The sequence below is a fragment of the Equus caballus genome, chromosome 6, assembly GCF_041296265.1.
Source record: "Equus caballus isolate H_3958 breed thoroughbred chromosome 6, TB-T2T, whole genome shotgun sequence".
Classification (NCBI taxonomy): domain Eukaryota; kingdom Metazoa; phylum Chordata; class Mammalia; order Perissodactyla; family Equidae; genus Equus; species Equus caballus.
The window spans coordinates 46,248,288-46,274,859 of record NC_091689.1 but is presented as its reverse complement, the minus strand read 5'-3'; the positions used below and the strand labels follow the sequence as shown (position 1 = coordinate 46,274,859).

The 26,572-nt window shown below is 45.7% G+C and overlaps 1 protein-coding gene across 4 annotated transcripts in view; it reads left to right on the top strand.

The window, feature by feature from the left end:
- Positions 1–26,572, top strand: part of ANO2 (anoctamin 2) — a 326,349-nt gene that overhangs the window by 227,189 nt on the left and 72,588 nt on the right. For all 4 annotated transcript variants that reach the window (XM_070269789.1, XM_070269790.1, XM_023643013.2 and 1 more), the window contains 2 exons: positions 13,936–14,010; positions 24,290–24,485. In XM_070269789.1, the coding sequence (XP_070125890.1) occupies positions 13,936–14,010; positions 24,290–24,485 (271 nt within the window). The remainder of the gene's footprint in view (positions 1–13,935; positions 14,011–24,289; positions 24,486–26,572) is intronic.

Genomic DNA, 26,572 nt, shown 5'->3' with positions numbered 1-26,572 from the left:
CAGCACCACAGGGCAGGAGTTTGGACTCCTGGCTGGGCCCAGGCCCTTCCCTTCCCTGCCTGGCGAGGTGGTTAGTCACATGTAGCAGTTGCTATGGGTCTGAGCTGGATTGTGGAGTCGGCCCAGTCCAGCCTCCCATGCTGGGGCCTGCACACGCTGAGTCTACTCAGTAGCCCTCTGTGTGCAGAGCCTCTTCCTGGGCTCTGTGGGGTGATAGCAAGAAAGGAGGAAGCTGGGCAGAGACCACCTATACATTCAACCACAGAGCAACCATCCCCTCCCTTCCTCCTCTATTTCCACCACTTTCTGGATGTTTCCTCCTCTTGTTGGCTCCACGTCTCTCTCTGTCCCAGGGTCTAGTGAGTTGAGGCCCATGCCCAGCTAAACCTGAGCATGCAGAAGACACTGACTTCTGTCACTGTGGTTGTGGCTCTGTCCAGGATGAACTCAATCTAGAAAGACCGAGCCAACTCCTGGTGATGGAGAGCACTGAACCCAAAGACAAGGCATGAGTGTCGGGGGCAGGATCTCAGCTCCCCTACAGTCTGAATGGAAGGAGCAATCCCTTTTATGGATGATGTCACTTACTAATTTCAGATCAGGTTACTGGACATTATGTGTCATAGTGGCCTGGGCGTGTCTACAGGAAGTGCCAGGGCCCAGCTGTGGAGAACACTCCATTCTCCTGAAGCGAAGTGGAGGATGCCTCTTTCACCAGTGGCCCCAGGTTTGAGGAAGATCTACGAAGTGCTTCTGCATGTCTTACCTTATTTTTCTTACTGGTGTCTCTTCCCATTTGTTCTGGCCCTTGTTTTTAGTGAAGAGGAGGAGCAACTAACCACTATTCTCTATTAGTTAACAAAATCTGAAATCAAACCAACCAGCAAACATTGCCTGCTAAAGGAGCCAGTGTCACCAAATACCATGATGAGAGTTAATTGCATAGTCTTTTTGCCAGTAGAGTGTCGCTGCAAGTTGCTGAAAATTGTTTCTCATGCAGTCCTAGTTGAAAACAAACACTATTTTAGATGTAGGTTGTCTAACCATGATATGACAGGGACGGCTCCGTCAGCAGGTTGAAGCCAGAGTGACTGATGTCAACAAAACAATGAACACAGTGCCTTTCCTCTTCTGACCAGAACACATGGGTACTGAAAAGATTTATTATTTATTCATTTGCATGTGAAATCTTTCAAAGGGCATAGTCTTTAAATAAAAGTTACCAACATGTTTCCAAATGTCATTTTTTTCACACTGAGAAGCCTGCCACCTCTGCTTTTGAATGGAGGGCAGTGACTGTGTCTTAATATAGCGCTTGTTACAGTGCTCTGTGCAAAGTGGGGGATTTTAAAGCCCAGTAAGTTCATGAAAAGCAAGGTAACTACATAAGTTAAGTTAGATAATCAGATGCTGTCAGGCCTTCTATGGCATGTCAAACAAATGTTTGAAAGTCAAACCATGCCTCGGTGCTGGTCTCGCCAGCACGGCTAGGACCCGGCAGCCGTCTCCCCTTCAGTTCTTGCCCTTCTTATCCATGAGCTACTGAGACAGCACAGTGGACCTGAAATTTATTCCTGGACTCAAGTCTGATCAGTGCCTGCTCCGGCCCTACAATCAGCTTGCGGGTGGCGGGAGAGGAGGCATGGATGGGAGCCAGTTGGAAAGTTGGCGGGACCAGCAGTGCAGCTGACGTGATGAATTCTGTGTGGACACTGTGCGTGAGGGAATTGTCTCCAAGCTTGTTTCCACTCTGTGAGCTCCTCTCAGAGAATCTGTTCACAAAGGGACAAGCCACAAAAATATAGACCCTGGAGCAAAAGCAGCAAGGGAGGGGGGAGCCTTGAAGAACGGTATCCCAAATTAGGCTGATCTACAGCATCACCCATGAAGCATTTTCAAAACCAGATTCTTTTACCCCCAAGATTCTGATTTAGTAGATTTGGGGCAGAGCTGGGAATCGGCATATTTTGACAAGTCCCCTAAGTGATTCTGACACTTAGCTAATGTGGGAGCCAGTGACGTTGCCCTCAGTGCCCCATTCCAACATCACCTTTGCACTGTGGCAACCTGTCTCCTCTGTCCCAAGCATCGATGAGGGGCTGAGCCACCAACTCACTTCTTTCCGTTCTCCAGGGCTGAGGACCTGCTTTCCGGTCCCCCCACTTGCCCCAGCACAGTTAGGTGTGGATTCTCCTTAGAGTGTAAGCCTGGCACAGAGAGAGTAGACACAGAGAGAAGCGTAGAGCCACTGATTTCCTTCTGTATTTGTTTCGTAGGAAAAAAAAGGAATTAGGAGTACTGAGCCTGAAGAAAGCAAGAATAAGGGAGGATTTCATGAAACTTCAAGTTTATAAACAATGTTCTACACGTCAATTCTCCATTTTGTGAGCTAGAACATAAGGAAAAGGCCCCAAATTGAAGCTAGAGGCTTGTAGGTTAGACTAAGAAATCATATGTGACCTAAAGGGACAAGACACACTAGGAGGTGATGACTGAGTGTCCTCTGTCACAGAGGTTTTCATGCTTAGCACAGGGTGGCTTATGGCCTCCTTGCCCAGAGGCAGGAGGGTAGATCAGAACACAGCTGGGTATCACTCACAGGCTAAAAGTCTTCCTTGTATTGTTTTCCATTTGAAAAGCTATTATTGGCACATGCCTGTGGGACACACACTTGACTAGTTCTCATAAAGTGTTGAAAGGTTACCTTGAAATGTATGCCTTTTCCCTTTAGGTTTTGGCACTGGTGTGTAACCTGAGGCAATGGCACAGAGTTGTTTGGTGGGTTCTTCCTGTATGAAACTAGATTTGACCCACCCAGAGAGTAAATACTCACTCTCAACCTTATGAGCACTGAGTGCTACCAAAATGAGCTCGTCTATTGTTTCCAAATTGATAGTCACCCACTGAGTCATACATGCAAGTGAATTCCTCAGACCTGGCTGATCACAGCACGCGAGGGCTGATGGTAAGCTAGACTCAGAGGCTGCCTGCGCCCGTGGAGCTTATGTTTTCCTAAAGGAGACAGAGAGGAGATAAATAAATAAGTGAGATAATTTCAGAGAGTGACGGATGTTGTGATAGAGAATAGTAAGGGCTGGGAGGTGGACTGGGGTGTTGGGAAGGACTTTACTGGAGGTGATGCTAGATTGAGGAACAGAAGGTGAGAGAGGATCTAGCTGGGTAAAGAGGTAGGAGATGGGTCTTACAAAGGTCTTGGGGTAGAAACCAGTGTGGAGTGTTTGGTGAAGAGGAAGGAAGCCAGTGTGGCTGAAATGAAATAAGCAAGGGATTGAATGGTAGGAAATGAGGTTTGAGAGAAGCCAGAGTCCAAGGCTTGTCAAGTTTTGGAGGCCATGACACCGAGTTTAGATGTATTCCATGTCCATGGTCATTCAGCTTAGGTCTTTGTGTGATGTTCTCACTAAGGTTATATCTTAAGGATCCATGCATGTAGTACTGGTGGAGGGCACTGACGGGTTTAGCCAGCCTCCTCCTTTACAGGCAAGGAGGCCTGGAGAGGGACAGTGACTTACCTGCCCCAGGCTCTTATACATTCTTGGGAGTAGCCCATCTAAGACTCATTTTACCACTACCACAATATAGAAGGGTCTCACTTTGGGAGGGTGAGTGAGGAGGGATTGTCTGAAATCTGAATCCAGGCAGGGCACGCATTAGAATGTTTGGGATTGGGGTAAAGGAAGCAGAGATGCTCAGTCCAGAACTGGGACCCAGGAAGGCCAAGGCAGCTAGCCGGCAAACAGAAGGGAAGCAGCAAGCTGTCTGGGTTGCCAGGTGGAGAAGAGTAAGAAGCCTGGACCTCAGTGGGGGAGAGTGGGAGATGGAATCTGTTTTTCTGTGTCTTCTGGGAAAACCAAGCAGTGGGAGGAATAAAGAATATTTTCCATTTTAGCCACAAATTACACTGCATTCTGTCCTGGGCTTCAGGCATGCCTGTAGACTTAGGTGCTGTGCCATGTGACTGCCTCATGCCCCTTTGCCAAGATTCCCCTCCTAGATTGAGGCCCTGTCCCTAAATGTATTTATCTGTCTCTAGACTCTCTACATGGCTCTGGGAGTCAGTCCTGGGCAAGCCTATAGGTCTGAGGGGCAAGACTTGGAGGCTCAGCCTGAGAGGCCATTTGTGCTTGGGCTGTGGGGACCAGGACCATTCTGGGGGCTGACATCAAGGTGACAGGAGCTATGGGGGACTCAAGCTCAGTGAAGGGAGGGGTATGTGGTCACAAGCTGGCCTCACTCCTCTGGTCAGGCCATGAAGGCTTCCTGGAAGAGGAGCTACTTTAGAAGAGAGAACTAAAGAGAGAGAGAAGATGGTGAAGTTGGTGGGGATCTCTGTTCCTGGAGTAGGTGTTGTTTGTGAGAGGTCTTGAAGGCTCCCTCTGGAGACAGAGCATTGAGCAGCTGTGTCTGAGGGCAGAGTGGGACCAGAATGGCAGAATGAGGTCATACAGGATGGCTGTGTGGCTTTGGAACAGGAACAGTGGCTCCTGGATCTGTTCTGTGGGTAGCATTGCCCAACTTGAAGTGGGGGTTCCCTTGTCACTTTGACAAGGAAACTTCACCCGATGTGTCCCACTTAGGGCCAGGGTCTCTGGCGGATGAGACAATAATAATGATGATGATAATAGTATTAGGTAACAAGCACTGGGTTCTAACTATATGCCAGACATGGCTCTGTGCATGTTCCTATGTGTTACCTCAGTTCACCTTCACAGCAGCAATCTTAATTATTAATAGTTGGTTTATTGTTTAAATAGTTTATTATTGTTTAATAGTTGGCACTATTTTCAATCTCATTTTTAAGGATGAGAAAATTGAAGTATAGAGAAGTTGGTAACATGTGGTCAATAAGTATTCAAGCTGAGAGTCCAACCCAGGCAGCTGCCTCCAGGCTAGACTACACTGCAAATTTCCTGGGGTACCACTGGCTCCCCCAGCCAGGATGCCGGGATGCTCAGCTCTAGCAGGGAAAAAGAAAAAGGAGATGAGAGAAGGAGAGAAAGAAGATAAATGAGCAAAGAATGTTTTTTCTCCAATGCAATTTCATGGCCCCATTTCACAGGTTGCTGGCCCCAACCCTGAGCCTCACTATCTTTTTCTTTGTTTTCTTCAACATATATCCAGAGGACTTTGGAAATTCACAACATAACTCCTATCAGTTTATGGCTTTCATTCATTTAGTGAAAGTTACCCAAATTCCATCTCTGCCCTCTAACACATGCTGTCCTGTGAGTGGCTGAATTTATGACATTGGCTGCCTCAGTTACTAATTTCCACATGAAACTGCACTGAGGTGTTCCCCACACCCAGGGCAATTGATACACACAATGGGCCAGCTCAGGAAAACGCATAAAACTCCTTAACCCCGAGATCTGCAGCTACACGCAATCAGGCTGTGTCCCCTCTCCTTCTCCCAGAGCCGAGGAGTCCCTGGGTTTTCCTGGACTCTTGTCTTTGACAGTGTCCCAAGGACCCTCCAATGGAAAAGTACCTTGCCCTTCTTCTCATTGTCCCTCTATCCCCAGTTTTCCGCCCCCTCAACCCACCGTGCTCCAGGTTTTCTGTGTATTCGTGTCTCCTCCAGCCAGCCATGTCAGATAATGATACATCATGGAGGCATCCAGCACAGGAACCTCAGGAGCGGCGCTTGCTCAACTTTGAGAGCTTGTATTCTTGGTGACGATACTGGAACAAACTACTGCCATTTGACCCTTATTCAGACACAGTTGAACCTGGATCAAGACTTTAATCTTCTGCCTAATCCCTGGTTTAAGTCAGTCTCTCAGTCCTACTCCTCCATGAGGCCCCTGTCTGGGACCAGCTCCCATGTGTCACACAATTTAACTAGCCCTGGTTTACCCAAGTCATTATGGGAAACAGGGAGTTTCTCCAAATGATTTCCTTAAGAAACCCCACCTAGGCACTGCAGACTCTCCCCATCTTCAGTCCTCCATGGTGTTGCCTGTGACAGAAAGGGGTTTGGTTTCAGTTAACTCCAGGCTGAGAGAAGACCTCCATATGCTGTAATAGTTGGATTCCTTGTCTCAGAAAATCAAGGCAGACCAAGTGTCCCTTAAGACAGAGATGAGGAACTGTCAATCTTATTCTCACCTAGCATTGCCCTCAGGAGTTCTAATAATATGTAGGTCATGCCCTGCTTGCCTCTTTGCCCAGAGAGGGACTTGGTGAGGCTGGTTAAAGGTCACCAAGGTTTGTTTTCAGAGTTGACGTCCGTGAACGTTGATTGCGCAAACATTTTTCGAGCTTACACTGGTACCTGACACTGTGCTTAAACACCAGGTACATGAAGATGAATAAAGCATGGCCTCTGCTCTCTGGAGGTGGCAGTCCACGAGGAGGAAAGACAAAAAAGTCAATAGTTATAGCAGAAGGTATGAGACTGGAGATGCGTAGGGCCTGAACTATGGCATTGGCTGTCGAAAAGAGAGGAGGGGCAATTCAGGAGAATGTTTAAGGAAGTGGACTCTGTCAGACTTGGGACTGATTGAGGTGAGTATGTGGGAGGAAATAGCCTAAGTAAATACTTCAGTTGCAGGCTTTCCCTGCTCAAAGGGTCATGGTTCAGTTCACTGAGTTAGGGGATATAAAAGAAGAGGAGAAAGGTTTAAGGGGCAAGATGATCCATTCTTCTGGGGCATTTTGAGCTTGGGACATTCTACTAAAGATGTCCACTAGACAGCTGGACAAATGTGTTTGGAGCTCAGCTGAGAAATCTGAGCTGGTGATAAAGATTTGAGAGTCCTCAACAGGTGGGTGGTCAGTAAAGCCATGATTTTACCCGCGAAGGGATAATTTCATGAAGGAGGCTAGTATTAAACTCTGCTTCAACCCAGTGTTGCCTCCAACTTCTTGAGCAAGCAGACTGTAGCAGCTCTCACTCCTCTTACCTCCCATCCACTTTCTCATGGTCTGCAGTCCTGGTTTTTCTCCACCATTCACCTGAAAATTTTGACAGGTCGCAGATGATCTTAATGGCGATTTCAAATGGATGCTTTGCTGCTCTTGGCTTACTTGATTTCTGTCAAGAAGACCTGCATTCTCTTCTTGAAACTTCCCTCCCTGGGCTTTGGTGGCACTACTCTCTTCTAGTTTCCTTCCTATGCTGTGGCTACTTTTTGGTCTACTTATTTTTTAGATGACGGAGCCCTGCAGAGGCAGCATTATTTAAAGTGCAGGGTGCTGGACTCAGACGAGGGGATTCCAGGCTGCAACAACGGACCAAGTTCCTCAGCCTTCTGAGCTTGCTTCCCCCAGCTATAAAATGGAGACAATAATCATGACTTCAAGGGTTATTGCAAGAAGAATTGAATGGGAGATGTCTCAGGCACTTAGCTGATTGTCAGTCACATTGTAAGCAATTTAAAAGTGGTGTTTGTTGTTTGGTGTGTTTGTAGGCTAGATGGCAAAAACCAGCCGAAAGGAAATGGTTTAATTATGGTTACCTAAATGTGGTCCCTTAACCAACAGTATCAGCACCATCAGCACCAGTATTACCTGGAAACATGTTAGAAATGCAAATTCTCAGGCCGACTCCAAACCTGCTGAATCCATATCTTTGGTGGCACCCAGAATCTATTCTAACAAGTCCTATAGGTGAGTTTGAAAATGCATGCTAAAGTCTGAGAACACTGGTTTAAAATAAAGAAGAGCAAACTCCTTGAGGAGACGGTGAGATTCGCAAAGATCGAGACAGGCAGTCAACAGGAGGGGGAAGACATCTCTCCGAACAGACAGGAAGCTCAGATGAGTCAGTCTTCTCCCTGCCTAAAACCCTGCTCTGTCCACACTCTCCTCTCTTGTTACACTGAACCACTTGTTAGGGCTATGTTGTGACTGCTCAGTGCTTTTGCACATGGCTCTTTCTCTGGAATACCTTCATCTCTCTTTTCATCCTGGAAAACTCTTATCATCCTTTAATCACAAGTAAAATGTCTGCTCATCTTTGAAGTCTTTCCTTATTCCCCTAGGCAGGTAGTCACTCCCTCCTCCGTGTTCCCTGACATGTGTCATATCATGTTGCAATTTATGTTCATCTTTCTCAGTTTCTTCCACTAGATAGGGAATTCCTTAAGGGCAAAGAATATGAGCTATTTTTGTGCATATCACTAGTGCCTAGTGCAAGAACAATGCTGAGTACACAGCTGATGTTCAGTGAATGCTTCCTGTATAGAAACAGGAGTACTAACAACTCACAATTATACAGAACTTAAAATTTTCCAAGAACTATCACATATGTGGTATACTCATTGAATGCTCAGTAGGGCAAGTTTACCAGTCTTCCCATAAGAGATGAGGATGGGGGCACAGAGAAATTAGATAATATGCCCAAGCTTGCTTAGCTAATAAAGAGGTAGAGACGGGGAATGAAGCCCAGGTCTTGCATTTCCAAATCCACTGTTTTTTCCTCTCCTTGACACTGCCCCTGAAATATTTGCAGGAACATAGGCTCATTGTATGAACAGTCTAGTAGAAATGGGTCTGACCTTGTGTATTCCTAATCACTTGTTATCAGCTGGAGGTGGTGGGGCAGATGATGATGATGAAGCTGCTGCTGTTTAGTTTCCTGCCGCTGTAGGCCTCCCTAAAGAAAGAGGACCACAGCCTGCTCCCACGGAGGCCCAATCCAGTTGTGCCCCAAGCATGATGCTTACTGATCACCAGGCATTTTTCATCTTTGTTCTTCTTTTTTTGGTTCAGATTAATCTGCATTGTTTAACATTGGTATGACTGAGCATCTCTTCTCCAGAGCCTTGCTTTAAGTGTATCCAGAATATAACAATCTGGATTAAATCCCAGGGGGAATCTGTAGATAACTACCTTCTCAGGAGGTGGAGTGTAACTCCCCACCCCTTAAATGTGGGCTGAACATAGTGACTTCTGTCTAAAGAGTAAAGCACGTAAGGGGAAAAAGAGTGGCTTTACAGTAAGGCAACCTGACGAACACTACCTTCACCAAGCCATCCAGGTTGACATCATCAGTGACAGGTCATATTACAGACTGTACCCTTGATAAGATGTGATGACAACGGCACTTTACCTCTGTGGTCTTCCTCCCCAAAACCCCATAACTTCAGTCTAACTTTGAAAAAACTTCAGACAAGCCCATATTGAGGAACATTCTAAAATTACTTGACAAGTACTCCTTAAAGCTGGTAAGGTCATCAACAACAAGGCAAGTCTGAGAAACTGTCAGTCTAGAGGAGCTAAGGAAACATGATGATGAAATATACTGTGGGATTTGGGATGGGGCCCTGGAACAGAAAAAGAATATTAGATGAAAACTAAGAAAATCCAAATAAAGTAAACTATTTAGTTAATAATAATGTACAATATTGATTCATTGGTTGTGCAAAATGTACCCATGCTAATGTAATAGGGAAAACTGGATGCAGAGTGTATATACACATATATAAATGAGATATATATGTATATTCTCTCTACCATCTTGGAAGCTTTTCTGTAAATCTAAAACTATCCCAAAATAAAAAGTTTATTTAAAGAGAAGAAAGGAAGTAGAGGAAGGAATTCGCATGTTACTGGTGAAAATGCAAAGTGGCGCAGCCATTTTGGGAAACAGTCCCTCAGCTGCTTATAAAATCAAACATACACTTACCCTATGACTCAGCGATTCGTGTTTACCTAAGTGAAATGAAAACCTATGCTCACACCAAACCTGTACACAAATACTTATAACAGCTTTATTCAGAATCTCCAAACACCGGAAACAATGCAAACGTCTCTCAGCTCGTGACCGGTGCGTGAACTGTGGTGCATCCATCCAGTGAGACACTACGAGCAACGGAAGGGAGCAAACCCCTGGGGATGCAGCATGGATGAGTGTCAAATGCATTGCGCTAAGTGAGAGCAGTCAGCTCAAAAGGCTTCACACTGTGCGAATTTACTTCTATGACATTTTGGAAAAGGCAAAACTAAAGGGGCAGACAGCAGATCTTGCCGGGAGCTGGGGATTGGGGGAGGAGACAGACTACAAAGGGACATGGCGGGAAACTGAATGTGATGGAATTGTTCTACCTCCTGATTGTGGTTGTGGTTGCACAACGTACATGTTTAGCAAATTGCGCAGAACTGTGCGTTAATAAAGGTGAATGTTACTATATGTAAATTATATCTTAATTTAAAAATGAAACAAAGAACCCAACTCGAGGGTGACTGCCCACTTTTAGAATTGCTCTCCAAGGGATTTGTTGAATAGTATTCTCACCTATTGAATTTTCAGTGATCTCATTTCGAAGCGTTCAGTTTGCCACCTGTGGTTTTACGTGAACGTCACTGGGTGACTTGCTGTTTGAAGACTTGGAAGTGGTGGCCATAGTCCAGGGACAGACTCCAGACAGTAGAGACAAAGAAACAGGCACAGACCACAGCTGGGGCCGTGTCCTGACAATGGTGACGTCAGCTGTGTGCTTTGATATAATCACGAGCTGGTTAGACCTTACTTTGTATGACATCTTATAGTTGACAGAGCTCTCTCGCAGCAGGAACTCATGTGGTCTGCACAATCCCTCTGCCACTTAGGTGGGACAAGTGTTGTCATCTCTGTTTAAAAGGAGAGGGTGGCGCCAAGACTTCTGACCTCTCTGTGCAGGTGTACTGGCTGGGCCCTCTCCACAGGTTGCCTAATTAATACAAAATGCATGGTAATTTGGCTTGATAGATGTTACCATTTTACAGATCAGGAATATAATTACTTTATAGATAAGGAAACTGAGGTTCTGGGAATTTTGCAAGGTTGCTTGGCCAGTAAGTATTAGAGCCAAGAATTCAGCTCAGATGTTCTGGTTCCAGGTCTACTCCTCTTCCTATTCTTCCACGGCTTTTATGCAGATGTGGTTATTAATGGTGTTTTGCCATGAATCTTCACATCTTTGACGTGCCAGTGAGTGGAGAGTCTTAATTAGCCTCCATCATCAGAGCCAGTGATTATCCGTAGGCTTCTTTGCTCCCTGTCATCTTTATTAGTGACTTTGGGAGCTTGGAAGGCAGGCTGTGATCTTTGTGTTTCTCCGGGCCTCTTGTGTTTGGATAGTGTCTGGATGGATGAGAAGTGTGTGTGTGTTGGAAGCTATGACTTCAGAAAAAAGGGCTCATCGGTATAAACATGAGAGGGGGAGATTTTTCAACGAACGCCAAAACGTCTATATCAAAATTAGTATTCTTCTGTAAGATAGCTGCTTCAACAGACATCCAATTCGATTGCTTTTTAGTTATGTCTCCTTTTTGTGTAAAATAGTAATACCACCATCCTTACCAAAGTTGGGTCTGAAATCCCTTCCCTGTTTCCTTAGTGGTCTCTGAGCTCCCTCTGGGCAGGGCTGGGCCTGCTCCTCACTGTGTCCCCAGGATCCAGACACAAAGCCCAGTCCATCCAAGGTGCTCCAGACTGTGTTTGTTGAGGGGAACCAAACCAAAACTCATTCTCCAGGACAGAGTTGTCACTTCAGGGTAGAGGCTGGTCTAAAAACATCTCATCGTCCTTGGCCCTTGGCCTGAAAGAGGTTGACAACTACCTGGCAAGAAACCTTAGCCAAAACCATCGCAGAGCCATACTACCCCCAGGGGTTTGTTAGGCATCTCACACAATTGTCCTTTTTCCTTTGCGCCCACTTCATTTGGGGCCATATTTCCTGCTTCTCTGCTTGTACTTACTTCTCTTTACCCCATTTCTCCCAGGACTGTATAAACTCTACTCTTAGGGCCACTCTGAACCCAGTCTCACCTTATTCACTGGTGTTTCTCGCCCTCATCTCATGGACCAAGCATAAGTTTTTCTCCCTCTCTTTGCTCTGCTCTTTACCCAGGGAGCCCCACTGGGGAGAAACGGGTAACATGGACCCTGTTAACCGGACTATTCTCTTCCCTACTCACCACTGATATTTCAGAACGTACCTGGTTTGCTGGAGTTTAAGGCAGAACTTCTTATCTCTAGACCAGAGGGCAGAAAAAGAATCAGAGAATCCTCAAATCCTTCACTATAATTAGGGAGGCCTCAGGAAGAGCCCCACCATGCATCTCCATATTTCTTTTCAGAGTCTCTATTGAGTGTTATTACCCACCTGCCCATCTTCAGTTTTCTGCATCAAAATCGTAGAGGAAAATACCACTAGTGTGAATGAAACTAAGAATTAATATGAAAGAAAAAAGAAAGAAATGCTGCTCTCTCTTAATGTTTGGCCTAATTTAGAAGAATATGAATGAGTCTTGTTCTAGTCCCAATAGAAATAAGTTTATGTGCTCCTGCCAGTCAGAACGGTCACAACATGTATTTATTCTCATTGTGCAATGGAAAGTCTGCTGGGCTAGCAGTCTAGAGACCTGATTCTATCACTAAGTCTGTGAAAAAGTAAGTATCCCTGTTTACATCATCTGTAAATGAAGGTGCTGATAACTAAATGACTTCAGCCTTAACACTCATTTCCACCCCCATTTATTAAGCCAGCTCAGCCCTGTGTTCAGTTCCAGACATGCAATGAGATAGATGCATCATTCCTTTCCTCAAGGTCCCCACAGGCTCACTCCCAAGGTAACCCTCACTCCCAAACCAGCTAGTGATTCTCGAATCCTTGGAGTGTGTGGGTGCTCCCTGTGTTTCATTAGACTGTGAGCCCCCAGGGGCAGTGATTATATACACTTTCTTCTGTCTCCCCACTGAGCCTAGTACCAAAGTCTGCACACAGCGGGCACACAGAGGTTTTTGGAAAGAAGTCTTTTAGGCCAAGAAGGCCCTTAGTCTACAGTACAAGCTTTCAAGGCTAGATGGCACTGTTGCTAGCGCCAAATCAGGGATGTTCTGAAATAGTGGTGAGGAGGGAAGCGAAAATAGAGCCGGGCCTGCACATTCACTTGCTGAGTTTGGTTCAGACTCACTGCAGAAATGCAGAGGGACTCCCACCTTACCAGCAGAGGGCTTGGCCATCTTCATGGCATCTTCACAAACATGGCTTCAGATGGGCTTCACAACAACCTTGGCAGTAGGCAGAATACTGTATCAATTCTAAGTTTGTAGAACCGCAACCCAGAGAGATCAAGCACCCAGACTAAAGTTATACGGCAATTAATTTGCAGAAATTTTCAGCATTCATACCTTGTGGGCATCACCCCACCAAATGAGGGTCTGCAGAGAAGGAGGAGTGTGGTCAGTGATATGACTGTCCCGGGTTAGCGGCCTGTGTGAACCAGATCCAGTCTGAGGGGGGAAAGTTCAGATTCGCAGCCAGACTGACTGCAAAGCATCAGATTGACCTGTACCTTGCAGTGTCTGCATCTGTGACCACAGAAGAACACAGCCATTGTAGAGGAAATAAGTAATACCACATAAAGGTTCTTTGAAGAATAAAAATTGTGGGTAGTTTGCACAATTATTAGGATTTAAGAGCAGTGGTTGATGTTTTATTTAAAGGATAATCTATTTATAAGATGCTTCCCTGTAGTTGGGTTGTATCTGTCATTTGGCCGTTGCTTTATCAAGTTCACGTGTTGCTCATTACAACAAAACAAAGAAAACCATCCTGTGCAGTAGGCGGGATAGGTGTCATGACTGTGCCCATTTTACAGATGAAGAAACAGAGGATCAGAAATGTTAAGAGACATGTCCAAGATCACACAGCTGATCTCGAATTAAAACTTCAACCCAAAAGGAGGCTGAAATCAAATTCGTCCTCTTTTCACCATAGTTTTTCCAGGCTATACCAGCTCGTCTAGAAATCACAAAATTAGGAAGGGTATTATTGATATGGACAGTAAGGCATCAGAGACTAGAAAAATGCCCATTTAGAGTGAAGAATGATAAATAATATGCAAATTTATGCAAAATCGAGAGAAAATTAATATCTATTATTTGTACCTTCTGATTATGTCTACCCTCCTGTTTCTCCCCAGGATGATGAAGATAAGCTGACCTGGAAAGATCGTTTCCCAGGTTACTTGATGAACTTTGCCTCCATCTTGTTCATGGTAATTTCCTTGAGGAACTATGACTGCCTATGACTTATGCATGTTAGATCCTGTTCTGTGAATGCTGTGGTGTGTCATTGTATTACACTATGGGCATAGTGAGGGGTTAGCAAAGAGGAAGCCGCAGTCCTACATACAGGGGTAGGATCTTATCTGATAGTGAGTCCACAGCTGGTATCAGTTACCTGAAGAGGGGAAGGTGATTCCCCCAGACAGAAAACCAGAACTGGGAGGGGTTAGTGGTCTTCACTGGTTATAGGAGGGGCTTCTAGATTTCCAGAAAAAAGAGGGTAGAAGGGGGTTCTATCCTCCCAGCCTTGACCACAGATGTTTGAAGTTGGAACTTCCAGGGGGTGGGTTGTGAGATGGTGCCTTCCACACTGAGACAGACCATAACCTTGGAAGAAGTAACCAGGTAAGATGGCTGCAGAATTGTGAAGCCTGTCTGGGGTGCGAGCTGGCTCTCTCTAATGGTTTGTGGAATAGAACAGAGTCTGGAAGCCACAGGAGACAGCCAGCCTGGGCTCTGTAGGCCTGGTTATTCAGCTTCCCTGTAGCTACTGTGTTTATTTTCCTTAGAGTTGAGGAAGGCCTTTTGGAAAGACCCAGCTGGTCTCAGCCGTGTCAGGGAAGGCGAGGACGGAGTCTGTGATTCATTTTTGAGTCAGATCCATAAACTGGTAGCAGATTATTCTTGGGACCCAGGATGCGTGAGCTAACAGTTACTGAAGACGGAGGTCCTGACTGTAGCTAAAGACGCAGTCCTCTCGGAGGGCTCACCTTGGGTCACTAAGTCATCTGCCCCCTTTTATGGGTAGACTCCTTCCGGTATTCAAGACTGGAGCTTCTCTCTTACAAAGGAGACTTGTGTCCTTACAGCGTCTTTAAACAGGACCACACGTTAGTTGTGGCTGGGGGAGGGATTGCTTACTCCAAAAATTGAGGCTGAAAGCATAATAATTTTCTGGACTTACTGGCCAGAGGTAACTCTGACCCCAGCCCGAGGTTATTATTGCCGTTATTATTGTCCTTCATTGAGGACAAAAGAACTGTGTCCTAGTCTCAGAAATTTAAAAGTGAGGGAAGCACCTAATTCAACTCCTCATTTTGCAGACGAAGTACAGAGGTGATGGGTGCCCTGCCAAAACTTAGAAGGCTATGTTTGTTATCTTCTTACTGCTTAACAAAAGCAAGGCATGTAGAGTTTATTCAAGAATACGTGGGTAATTGCAATGTGTTAACCTGGAATGATATAAACTTTAATTTAGCACTTTGAAGCCTCCCACAATATGCATATTGATGTCAAAGAGTTTATTCATTCATTCAAGAAATATTTAGGGGCCAGCCCCGTGGCTGAGTGGTTAAGTTCTCACGCTCTGCTTCAGTGGCCCAGGGTTTCCCCTGTTCGGGCCCTGGGTGTGGACCTAGCACCGCTCATCAAGCCGTGCTGAGGTGGCATCCCACATAGCAGAGCCAGAAGGACTTACAACTAGAATATACAAGTATGTAATGGTGGGCTATGGGGAGAAGCAAAAAAAAAAGGATTGGCAACAGATGTTAGGTCAGGACCAATCTTTTTTAAAAAAAGTTTGTAAGTGGAATGATTCTCTTAAAAAAACAAAAAAAAACAAAAGAGAAATATTTAATGGGTGCCAACTATGTACTTACTATTCTTAGGCATTGGGGATAGAGCAGAAAATAAAATAATCCCTCCCTTAAGGAGTTTATAGATAACAAATATGCCCTTAAATAAGAAAGTAGATAGTAACATAGACGTCTATCTCCAGTAGTGGTAGGGTGGGACATTTGTAACATCTCATCTTGCTGAAAATAACAAAACAATTTGGATAATATATTTTTCAATCTTCTGAAATCCTCCGAGGGCTGACAGGATAGTAGGGAACTAGGCTAAACGCTAAGGGAAATGGGAACCGAGGAACCACAGACCCGGGCGCTAATGCTGCTTCTACCTCGAGGACATCTTCCCATCTAGGCGAGCTTGAGCTTTGGTTTTGGTGGTTTTATGGGGCAACGAGGATAGAAGTCATGGGGTATGGCTGGCTCAAAGTAGAGATTCTAAGAGGAAGTCCTCACCAAATTTAATTGGAAATTTAAAGGGCTGTGCTCTCAGAATAAAGATGAAATAGAACTAAACCCACCTCCTCCCTACTTATGGGACTGCAGAGAAAATTATGTTCTAAGTAGAACATGGAGGAAAAAGGAAACAAAACCCTGTCCCTGAGAAGTGGGCATGGGAAATGCCCATTGTGGATTTGCAGCCTGGCTCATCACATGAGAGGGCCAGGGAGCCTCAGGGTGTGAACCTGGTCCAGGACTAGGAGTGCTTCCAGGTGCCCAGCAGAAGCAAATACGAGTTCTCCCTGTGGGGAGCCATATTTATGCTAGGCTTCAAAAAGTCCTCCAAAAGAATTTTTCAAGGGCAATGAAGAGAATAGAGTCAGCAATAACCAATTACACAAGAAGCTAAAGCACCATAAGAAAGAACCAGTGGGAATAGACAGCAAAGACTAAAGATATTGAAATATTAGTCACAGGTTAAAACAATAATCTTGAAAATATCTGCAAAGAATAAGAAACTATTTGAAAGATTTGAAAACACCAATAAATCTGCTAGAAGTGAATATTATAATACATATAATAATGAATATATATAACATATATTATAATAAATATATATATGACCATGGATAGGCTTAATAGCAAATTAGACACAGCTGAAGAGATAATTTGTAAACTGCAACACAGGTTAGAAGACATTATCCGTAATGCAGCATAGAAAGGCAAAAGATGGAAATACAGAAGAGAAATCAAAATAGAGTGAGAAGATTTAACATATATTTAATCGCACTACTAGAAAAAGAGGAAAGAGAATAGTTAGTGAATGAGATATAATGACTGATGGTTTCCCAATCTTCTACAGAATTCCAATCCACAGGTCAAAGAAGACCAATGAAACTCAAGCAGAAAAAAGGAAATCTACATCTAGATTCATCACAGTGAAAACATAGAATATATAAGACACTAGAAAAAGCTCAAACAAGGTCAGAAATCAAAAGACAAACTACCTTCAATGAAGAGATTATTAGACTGACTGTTGATTTCTCAGAGCAATTGGAAGTCAGAATACAGTGACACACTCTCTAGATGTGCTGAAAAGAAAAAATTGCTAACCCAGAATTGTGTCCCCAGGAAAAATATCATGTAGAAATATCATGAGGATAAAATGAAGATATTTATAGACAAACAAAAACTGAAAGTTTTCCACCAACTGCATCTTTCATGAAAGGAAATTCTAAGAATGTATTTCAGATGTGATCCCATATGGAAAACCATAGTTTTAAGAAGAATGAGGAGTAATCAAAGTGGTCAATATGTGGGAAAGCCAATATGAACCTTGACTGTGAAGGCAATGATGACGTCTCATGAGGTTAAAAATAGAGTAGAATTAAAATATACACAACAATAATATATAATTTGGGTGGGCAATAAATGGAACAATAACATTCTAAGGTTCTTATATCATCTCCTTGACTATTTATATGGAAGTGCAAAGACTAAGCATAGTCAAGACGCTCTTGAAGAGGAATAAGGAGGGATGTGCTGCTCTATCAAATAGAAACATTAGAAAACAACGGTAAGTATGACAATGTGGTGTTATTGTGGGAAGAGATAATTAGATTAAGGCAACAAAACAGAAGATCAAGAGTTAGATCCATGCAAGTGGCACTGCATATGAGTGGAGAGAAAGGAGACCTGAAAGAATTTCATCATGGGGTGTAAAACAGAGAGAAGCCAAGAATGACTCTAAGGTTTTTATCCTGAGCCATGAAAAAGCTGGAGTTATTCTTGACTTAGAGAGGGAAGAATTCTGGAGTTGCTTTCTTGATAGATATAAATCTGGAGTTCAGAGGAGACATCCAAGCTGGGGACCTAATCATGTAATCAGATGGTAGAGATGGTGTTTAAGGCCATGAGATTGTATGAGATCACCAGGGAAATGAGAGCAGAGAGAGAAAAGGCCCAAGGACTGAGCCCCAAGACACTTCAATGTTAAAGTTTGGGAGCATGAGGAGGAGCCAAAAAGAAGATTGCAAAGGAAAGCCAGGGAAGAGTGGGGATTCCTGGAAGCCAAGGAAGGATGGCAAGGCGGGGGGCTGTCTATTGTGTCAGATGCTACTGCTAGGTCAGGAGAGGAGAGGACTGAAAAGAGAAGCTTCTCTGCTGTCTGAGGGAAGAACTTGTATCGTCATCGTTAGCACTGTCAACAGCAGATAGATGACTGCATCCCCATTGACAAATACTGAAAACTGGGTCAGTGGTGGGTCCTCTCCCCCAGAGTCTAGTTTTGTTTTTAATTCCATGGAGACTTCCTAAACCTAGATTGGAAGGTGGGAAAACTTTCTGTGTTGTTTAGAAATAATATATAATTATCTCTTCTTTTATCTCCCCTTTCCCAACCCCACCCAACTCCAAGTCTTGATGCAAATAAGATTCTGTATCAGAACCAAGAACTAATTGAAAATCGCACTATGCCTGGGGTCCTCCAGCTGTAACCAGCAAGTGGTGAGAACTGGAATGTGGGAGCAGGAGCTGGGAGTAGAACGGTGGGAATAGGGCAGAGCCCCGTTCAAAGTTCACAGCTGTCCATCAGGTGCTCTAGGCTAGTCCTGGGTTAGGCTCATTGACTGAGAGAATCACTAACAGCACTCATTTTTACTTTCAAAAATATTCCAGTTCAGACAACAAACTATATAGTCTGCACCTGTTAACTTTAAAAAGTCCTTGTTTTGCACTATTCTCATTTTTTTCAAAAACCGCAACCGTCTAAAGAAAAGGACTTGGCGTTTCCCTAGAATAAGGTGTGGGGTGTGAGATAAAGAGGTCAGGATGGTGTTTATAAAAGATTGTTTTTGTTATGGAATCAGAGTAAGCCAAAGGCATCTACTGTCGAATATTGTCCCTCCTCCACGCCCTGTGACTCAACCTTGGCAGAAGATGCCGAGACCATGGCCATGAGGAAGGTTCTCCAGATGCCAGTCTGGCAGATCAGTTGCGGGTATTTTTCATGGGCTGATGAGAGCAAAGAAATGCCCTGGGGCTGTGTTCATCTTCCCACCTGTGGTACAGACCAGCATGGACAAAGATGAATTTACTCTTTCTTCTCCAACTCAGTGTATTGAGCTAAAGTTTCTTTCCTTTTTGAATTAACCCTCTTTTTGTTTTCTTTTTATACGGGAAAGGATTCTCAGAGGCAATGTCCTTTCTCTAGAGCTAGGTGCCTGAGCTTTCTTCCTATGCCCATGACAGTCATTTACTTGTGTTTACTTCTTGGGAACCAGCCATCAGAAACCCTCCTCTGTCACTTGGGTTATTAGCCTCCTAGCCTGCTAACTGCTCTCCCTGCTTTTACACTGTGCCCTACAGCTCAGCAGGCTACTGACCTTTTTACAGTCTAGGTCAAATCATGTCACCCCTCTGCTCAAAACTCTCTAGAGGCTTCCCATCTCCTGAGGTGTAGAAACCGACATCCTTGTGCTACAGGGCTGACCTTCCTCCTTGTCCACCCCGCCCCCATCTCCTGCTCCAGCTGCATCTCTGCCCCTTGCTCCGTCTACTTCAGCTCCCTCTGCCTGAAGCTTTCTCTCCTGTTTCCTCCTTTAGGTCCTTGCTGAAATGTCGCCTTTTCACCCAGGCCTTTCCTGACGAGCCTGTGTTAAATTGCAGCCTGTCCCTGTGCTCCTGTGCTGTGCTTCATTTGTTTCTATAGCATTTATCACACCAGATATACTACATAGTTTACTGTCTATCTTTCTCTGCTAGAAGATCAACATCATGAGGGCAGAAATTTCCATCTGTTTTGTTCACTTTTATATCCTTGACACCTAGAACTGTGACTAGCACCTAGAAGGCACTCAAGACATATTTTCTGAATGACTGAATGAGAAAATAAATTAATTAAAGAGATGCCAGAGACAGCTTAATATGTCAATGATAAAATCATTAGTGTGTGCATTTTTTTGACTGGAGCTGCTGTCATGTGCCACGGCCTAGACTGGGCACTGTCCCCTGGTTCAGTAGAGGTGGCTTCTGCCTTGTGCATTTCTACTTGCTCCTCCTTATTCTTTCCTCCAAGCCTTTTCCAAAGGAAACTGTCAAAAAGCTGCTTCTGTGGAGTTTCTCTGTCTAATCCCCGTGCCCTCTGCTCAGAGCATAGCAGCAGCTGGTCAGCTGAGGCCTGTGACTCTGTGCAGCTTCTACCAGCCTCATCCTTGCGTGCATGCAATGGTTTTCTCAACTCTGCTTCAGAATGCACGTCCTGGAGGGTAGGGACCTGGCCAGCTCTCCTTCCTGTCTGTCTCGTAGTGTGAAATAGGAGTCTGGACTTGCTTCCATTGCAATTTGGCTACACCCAAAAGTAAAGCTATGGGATTAAAACACCATAAGTAACAGAGACAATGAAACTGTGACCATGTACACGGATCAGCAAATCTTTACCAAACTGGTTCCACGCGTGAGGCACCTCTTTAAAATGGCGTGAGACACAGAATGCAGCACAAGACTAATCCCTGCTTTTGGCCTAATTGGGGGAGACTGATCACAAACATGAAATATACCCAGCGCGTGGTTTGCACAGTAAGTGATTGGAAAATATTTGTTGAATTTAATTAAAAATTTCAATAATGCAGCCACAAGTGGTGAAAATAGTACAGGACTTAATGCCAAAAGACTGAGTTCTAATGACTCAGATGAGGTTATAGAGTGGAGCCATGCAGCATCGTTCAATTCCTGGGTGTCACTAAATCGCATCTACAAAAGGCATATCTTGCATGATTGTTGCAAGGATTAGTGCTAGCTAAGATGTGCATTGAACAATGACATTGAGACGGCACAAATAGGTTACCAGTTGTTGATGATGTTGTTACCACCATTAGCATCTCAGCTTTGCCGTGTGCCCTCCAGACCTTGGACCAGTCCACTTGCTGCTTCTTGGGTCTCCGTTTCCTTATGCTATATGAGAGCAAAGGCTGGACATGGACGATCCCTAAATGCTAAAATTCCTTAATTCCTACCATGACTCAGGAGACTAGGGTTGTAGTCCTGGCTTTGTGACCTTGAACAAATCACTTCACTTTCCACACCTCTTCCTTCGTCTGCAAAATGATCATGGGACTGGGTTGGTACTCTCCACGCTTTTCCAGTTTTAAAATTGTGAATCTTGAGGTGCTTGTGAGAAACACTGAGGGAGAGGTTCAAATCCTGATTTCTATATAGCGGGATAGAAAATCAAGACCAGAGAAGTTCAGATGGCACAGAATGGCACTGGAGGGCTGGGGAGGAGCATGTTGGAGGCGGGGCCGGGCGGAAGGCAGGATGGGCAAAGGGCTTTCTTAAGTGAGTGGAGCAGTGCCTCTCCAGCTTGAATAGGCATCTCGTTAAAAGGCAGGTGGTGAGTCAGTAGGTCTGGAGTTGTGCTTGAGACTCTGATCAAGCTCCCAGCTGACGCGGCAGGTCTCCGGATCATACTCTGAGTGGCAAGAAGAGTGTTTCTTCCCCATTTGAGCAGCTGGGCCTCTCAGAGAAGGAGAATAGAGCTGATCTCCTCCCTACTCATCCCTCCATGCCCCACCCCCGGGACCCTAAAGCAAAGGATGTTTTTGCCATTGTTGCTTTTCCCAAGTCATTCCCCCATCACAATCCCAAAGGCACACATACGCTCGCTCACTCTTCGGTGCCCTGGCGTCCCCCGCCTCATTGATACTTCCATCGCTGGCCTTCACTGCAAAAGTGATTTTGGGGGAAAAGAATCTCACACCACATTTTCCAGGCCCTTAGTGTCTGGCAGTGACAATCCCAGAGGACCAGGAAGTGAAAATGTCTACATTGTTGGAGAGGGTGATGTCATGTCCAGGTTTTCCCACTTACATGGGAGTCATTCCTCCCTCGGCCTGGAGGCTGGGCCTTCTGCTGCTCCGGCCTGACACTGCACCAGAAGAGGGGCCTCCCACAGGGTGTTTTTCCCATCTAACCTCTCCTCCACCCTGACATACATGCATGCATGCACATACACATGCACACACATGTGTGCACACACACACACACACCCTCCTGCCACCCAGAGAACTGCCTTCCTGCCTTCTTACCAAGGGCTTCTTTTTTCACCCCATGGCCCACAGGGCAAATACTACTATTCGTAAAGCACACGGGAGGAACAGCTGAGGCTGCCACCAGTACACCCCAGGCATCAGCACCCCCGGGCACCCTGAAGACGTCCATACCTTGACATGTCTGCAACCCATTCACCATTGGCAGCCCACAGTGTCACTCACACTGCTTGCAAAGCACTGCCCAAGACACAGTTCCCTCCCCTCCCTTTCCCTCCCCTCCCCTCCTCTCTCATCTCCTCCTCTCCCCTCCCCTCCTCTCCCCTCCCCTCCTGTCTAGGAAGGGGATGTGGGGTCAGGGGCAGTTTGTTTCATCAGAGGGAACCTTTTGCCTGTCCTATTTTCTCCCCATGTTCTCCACTTAGCCCTTCACAGCCAGTGCTGCCCCCATTCCCAGACCCCAGAAGCAACAGGACCTGAACAGTGTCCTTTGCAGAAAGAATTCTAAGAAAGAGACTTCACTTGATGGAGACAAATTTGAATTTTGCTCTGAGTAGATTCCACCCCTCGCAGTTCCTTCTCCTCCCTCTGCCCTCTCGAAGGCTCACTCAGGGCACTTTCTTCTCCTGACATCCTTGTGCTTTGTGCAGATGGCCCTTCCTTGGCTGTGATGGGAGAGGAGAGGGAGCTGCCTGGGAGAGCGCCTCATTACTCTTAGGTTCTAGAAAGAGGAAATGGGGGGTCCCTTTGAGGTCAAGTGCCTGGTAAACTTTCCTTTTAAACACAGCAGCCAGAGATTTCTGCACCAAATGAGAAATCTGAGTCCTCCATTTCAAATTGCTTGGTAGAGAAATTTAGAGTGATATTTTATTCGCCCTGAGGACTAAGAGTCTAAATCTCTTATTTCTGATTTCTCCCCGTTTTCTCCTCTGGGCAGTCTTCCCACACCCACCCCATTAAGCTCGAACTCACCCTTTCTCAGCTCACACCCCTTCAATGGCTCCCTATTTCCTTTCTTTGAAGGCCCACTTTAAATTCCACTTGCTCCACACGTGTTACAGAACCGGGTTCACTTTTGCCTGCTGCCCAGAAGGCCAGACACTGAGACGATGAGATTGAAGCAGCGAGAGGGTTTACTCACAAGGCAGCCATGTGTGGAAGCCAGAGCACGAGTCTCAAATCTACTTCCCCAAAAACAGGGACTCAGGGATATTTATGGGATGGGGGGCAAGGTGGTCTGAAGTGTGGAGAGAGGTGGTTGGAGGTGAGGACAGGTGAGGGAATTGATGATCTACACAAGCATAGTCAGACTTCATGTCTCTTCATGGGACCCATGTTCACAAAATGGCGGCGTGAGCATGATCTGAGGGTGGAGTTTTTAGCCTCTTGACGTCAAAAGGTCGCCTATTGGACATCTGCGTGAGCCCAGTTGATGGGTTGGTGGTCTCAACCGGCCTGGGCTGGACAAGGAGTTCTAATTCCTGAAAAACAGCTCAGACACCCATTACCATGGTGACCCAGGCTCCAGGGAGATGTTGTCTATAGGAGCCTAGTGGGAGGCAGACAGCATAGTGCCTAAGCAGCACAGTTAACAGTGGGCGGGTTAAACAGCTAAAAGCTACAATCAGTAATTGCAAAAAGGAAACAAACCTTTAGTTCCTAGCTACTTAATCATCAATGGCTAACTCTTTGCCAGTTCAGCTGTTCCCTGACCACCCGCATCTGCTTGCCACACTGTACTCTCAGTTCCTTTAATGGCTACAGTCTTCATTTACCACTTAATTCATTCTTGGTTATTATTTACTATGGTTTAATAGGAGTTCACTTTATCTTCGTAGTAGACTGAAAGCTCCCTAATTAAAGAAATCATGTGTGTGTTGTACATTCCACAGTCTCCAGCGTTTCCATCCTTAGTTTTCGTGGTGTGTCATCGGCCATTTAGAATCTGATAGAAAATGGCAGCCGTTCTCTCCTGGAAAACGCACCCACACTGAGAATTTGCGTGGGAGTTCAGAGGGTCTGCAGTTTCTTTGTTGCCTACCCATGGCCTCCAGATTAATACACTTGACACAGCAGATAGTACTGTTGGCTGAGCAAATAACAGGTGCTCAATAATTGTCCGCTGAGGTGTGACTCTCCCTATTTGTCCTGAACAGATTGCCCTGACGTTCTCGATTGTCTTTGGGGTCATTGTGTATCGGATCACCACTGCAGCTGCTCTGTCTCTCAACAAGGCCACTCGCTCCAATGTCCGGGTGACAGTGACAGCAACGGCGGTTATCATCAACCTCGTGGTCATCCTCATCCTGGACGAGATCTATGGTGCCGTGGCCAAGTGGCTCACCAAAATCGGTACTGTGTCACCAAACCCCATGTTTGCCCTAGGCTCCTGTGAATGTGGTCAATTCACTATGTGCAAGGGTTTGGGTGGTAAAGACCCAAAGTGAATAAAAGGACAGGAAGGAGACGTTTCGTGCAGTGCGTTTTAGTTGGATAAATGAGTAAGTACAGTAGTTCTCTACTTGTAGGGCCTACCAAGGGCCTCCCCTCAAGGCAGAAATCCTTCCTGTGACATTCTCTGTCAATAGTCCTCCGGCCCAGGTCCTTTGCCTCACTTTCCCTTGAGGATAATCCACAGGGTCTATTCTTTGTAGCCAAACCTAGAAGCAAGACAGGTTCAGCATTTCCTGTTAAAAACTGCAGAGTGTTAGCTCCCCTCATTTTCCCAGCAGTGTTTATCAAGTTGGGAAAGCCTCTCGACACTTGAGCCTGAGGGTCTTATCTATGCCCATATTGTCAGAGGCCCAGAAAATCCACACACTCCCCATGCACTGAGCAGACTTCAAAGAGGCGTATCAGACTTCCTAAGCTTCAAGCCAGTGAGAAAAATGCAGTGGCCTCATATTCAGACCCATTCAGACCCGTCATTTGAGCCGCAACCTGCTGTTCCCTGAGCACCACTTTTCCGCATTTGTGCTTATTAGCTGGGGGGAGGCTGAGAGCCAAGACCCTCTCCTCTTTGTGCTTGTGCTGGGTGGCCGAGGCACCCCTTTCCCTCGTGGGTCTGGGCACTAGGAGTCTCAGCCTCTCTGACCTCAGGGAAGCTGAATTCGTGATATGATGTCTTTAATCCACTGACCAGTTAGAAGCTAGACGGTTGATAGGATAACCCCCTCTTCAAGAGAGCTTTCCCTGAAGGATCAGAGAATTCCAGAAGGGTTTCACTGGTTCCAGTTGCCCCTTCAGTGCCTCTCCTGGCGTGGCCTCTGCTCACAGTGGGTGTCTACTTTGGGTTTCTATGTGGATGTAGGCAATTGACCATGGAGAGTGGCAGTTCTGCTCTCTTTAGGCGTGTACATATTTATAAGTGTTGTCTATGTTCCTTCATAAGTTTCTTAAGAAAAGTAAGCAGAGACTTTCACATCAGTGTATTCAGTGGTGTACAGGATTCTCTGGACGCACTTAGGAGGGGCAGCCAACAGTCCAGGGGCCCAGGGCAGGCTTCTGAGGTGAAGGCGTCCAGTTGGAGAGCTCAGAGGTAAGTGGTAGCCAGACAGACCTGTGTGGAGGGAGGTGGGAGTGGGCAGGATGAGAAGCAGCTTCCTGGCAGAGGAAATGGAATGAGAAATAAGGCAATGAAGGGAGAAATTGGCTCCGTCCGGGGCAGGAAAGGCAGACAGAGAAATGGCATGTGGGCTGGGTTTGTACAATGGTGGGATTCGGTGGGTCTAAATGCCAGGGGAGTCGAAGGAACAGAGCCCAGCATACGGAAGAAAGAAACCACGAAGCGTGTCCAGGACACAAGAGAGCTCAGTGCCATGGTTGCTCGAGGGTCCAAAACACAGGCAGGCCACAGTGCAGTGGGAGACTAGGCCCAGAGAGTTGACAATACCTCTTTTTTTGGTGGAAGACCTTGAATGCCAGGCTGAGGGCTCTGCTTATTTTCATAGACAATGGAAAATTGTTGACCAGAGTTCAAAGGGGCATCAAACAAAAGGTACCCACCTTCCTGGCCTGATTCTTGAACCAGCTGAGAAATAAGGCAGAGGCAGACATAGATAAAAACCAAGATTTCATTTTTATAGCTGAAAAAGGCTTCAATGGAGGAAGCAGCTTTGCAAGAAAGCCAAATCGGCTTCCTCATACGGGCTTCCATACAGACTTACCCTCCCAGTGGCAGACAACATGGGACTGGACAGCCCTGCAAGTTGAGGACGCGGGGAAGGGGCACAGAAGAACACATGCTTGCTGCAGGCCCTCTGTGCCACAAAGGAAGGGCAGAGGAAGTAGGTAGACAAGGATGCCAGTGTCACCTTCCAGATCCACCAGTAGGATAAGCTATGGTCCCTTCTCTCACCCAAGAGGAGCAATGAGTGAGGTGGGGAAACAAGGCAGGGCGTTACAGCTAATCTCACTTGGTCCACATGGGGAAACATCAA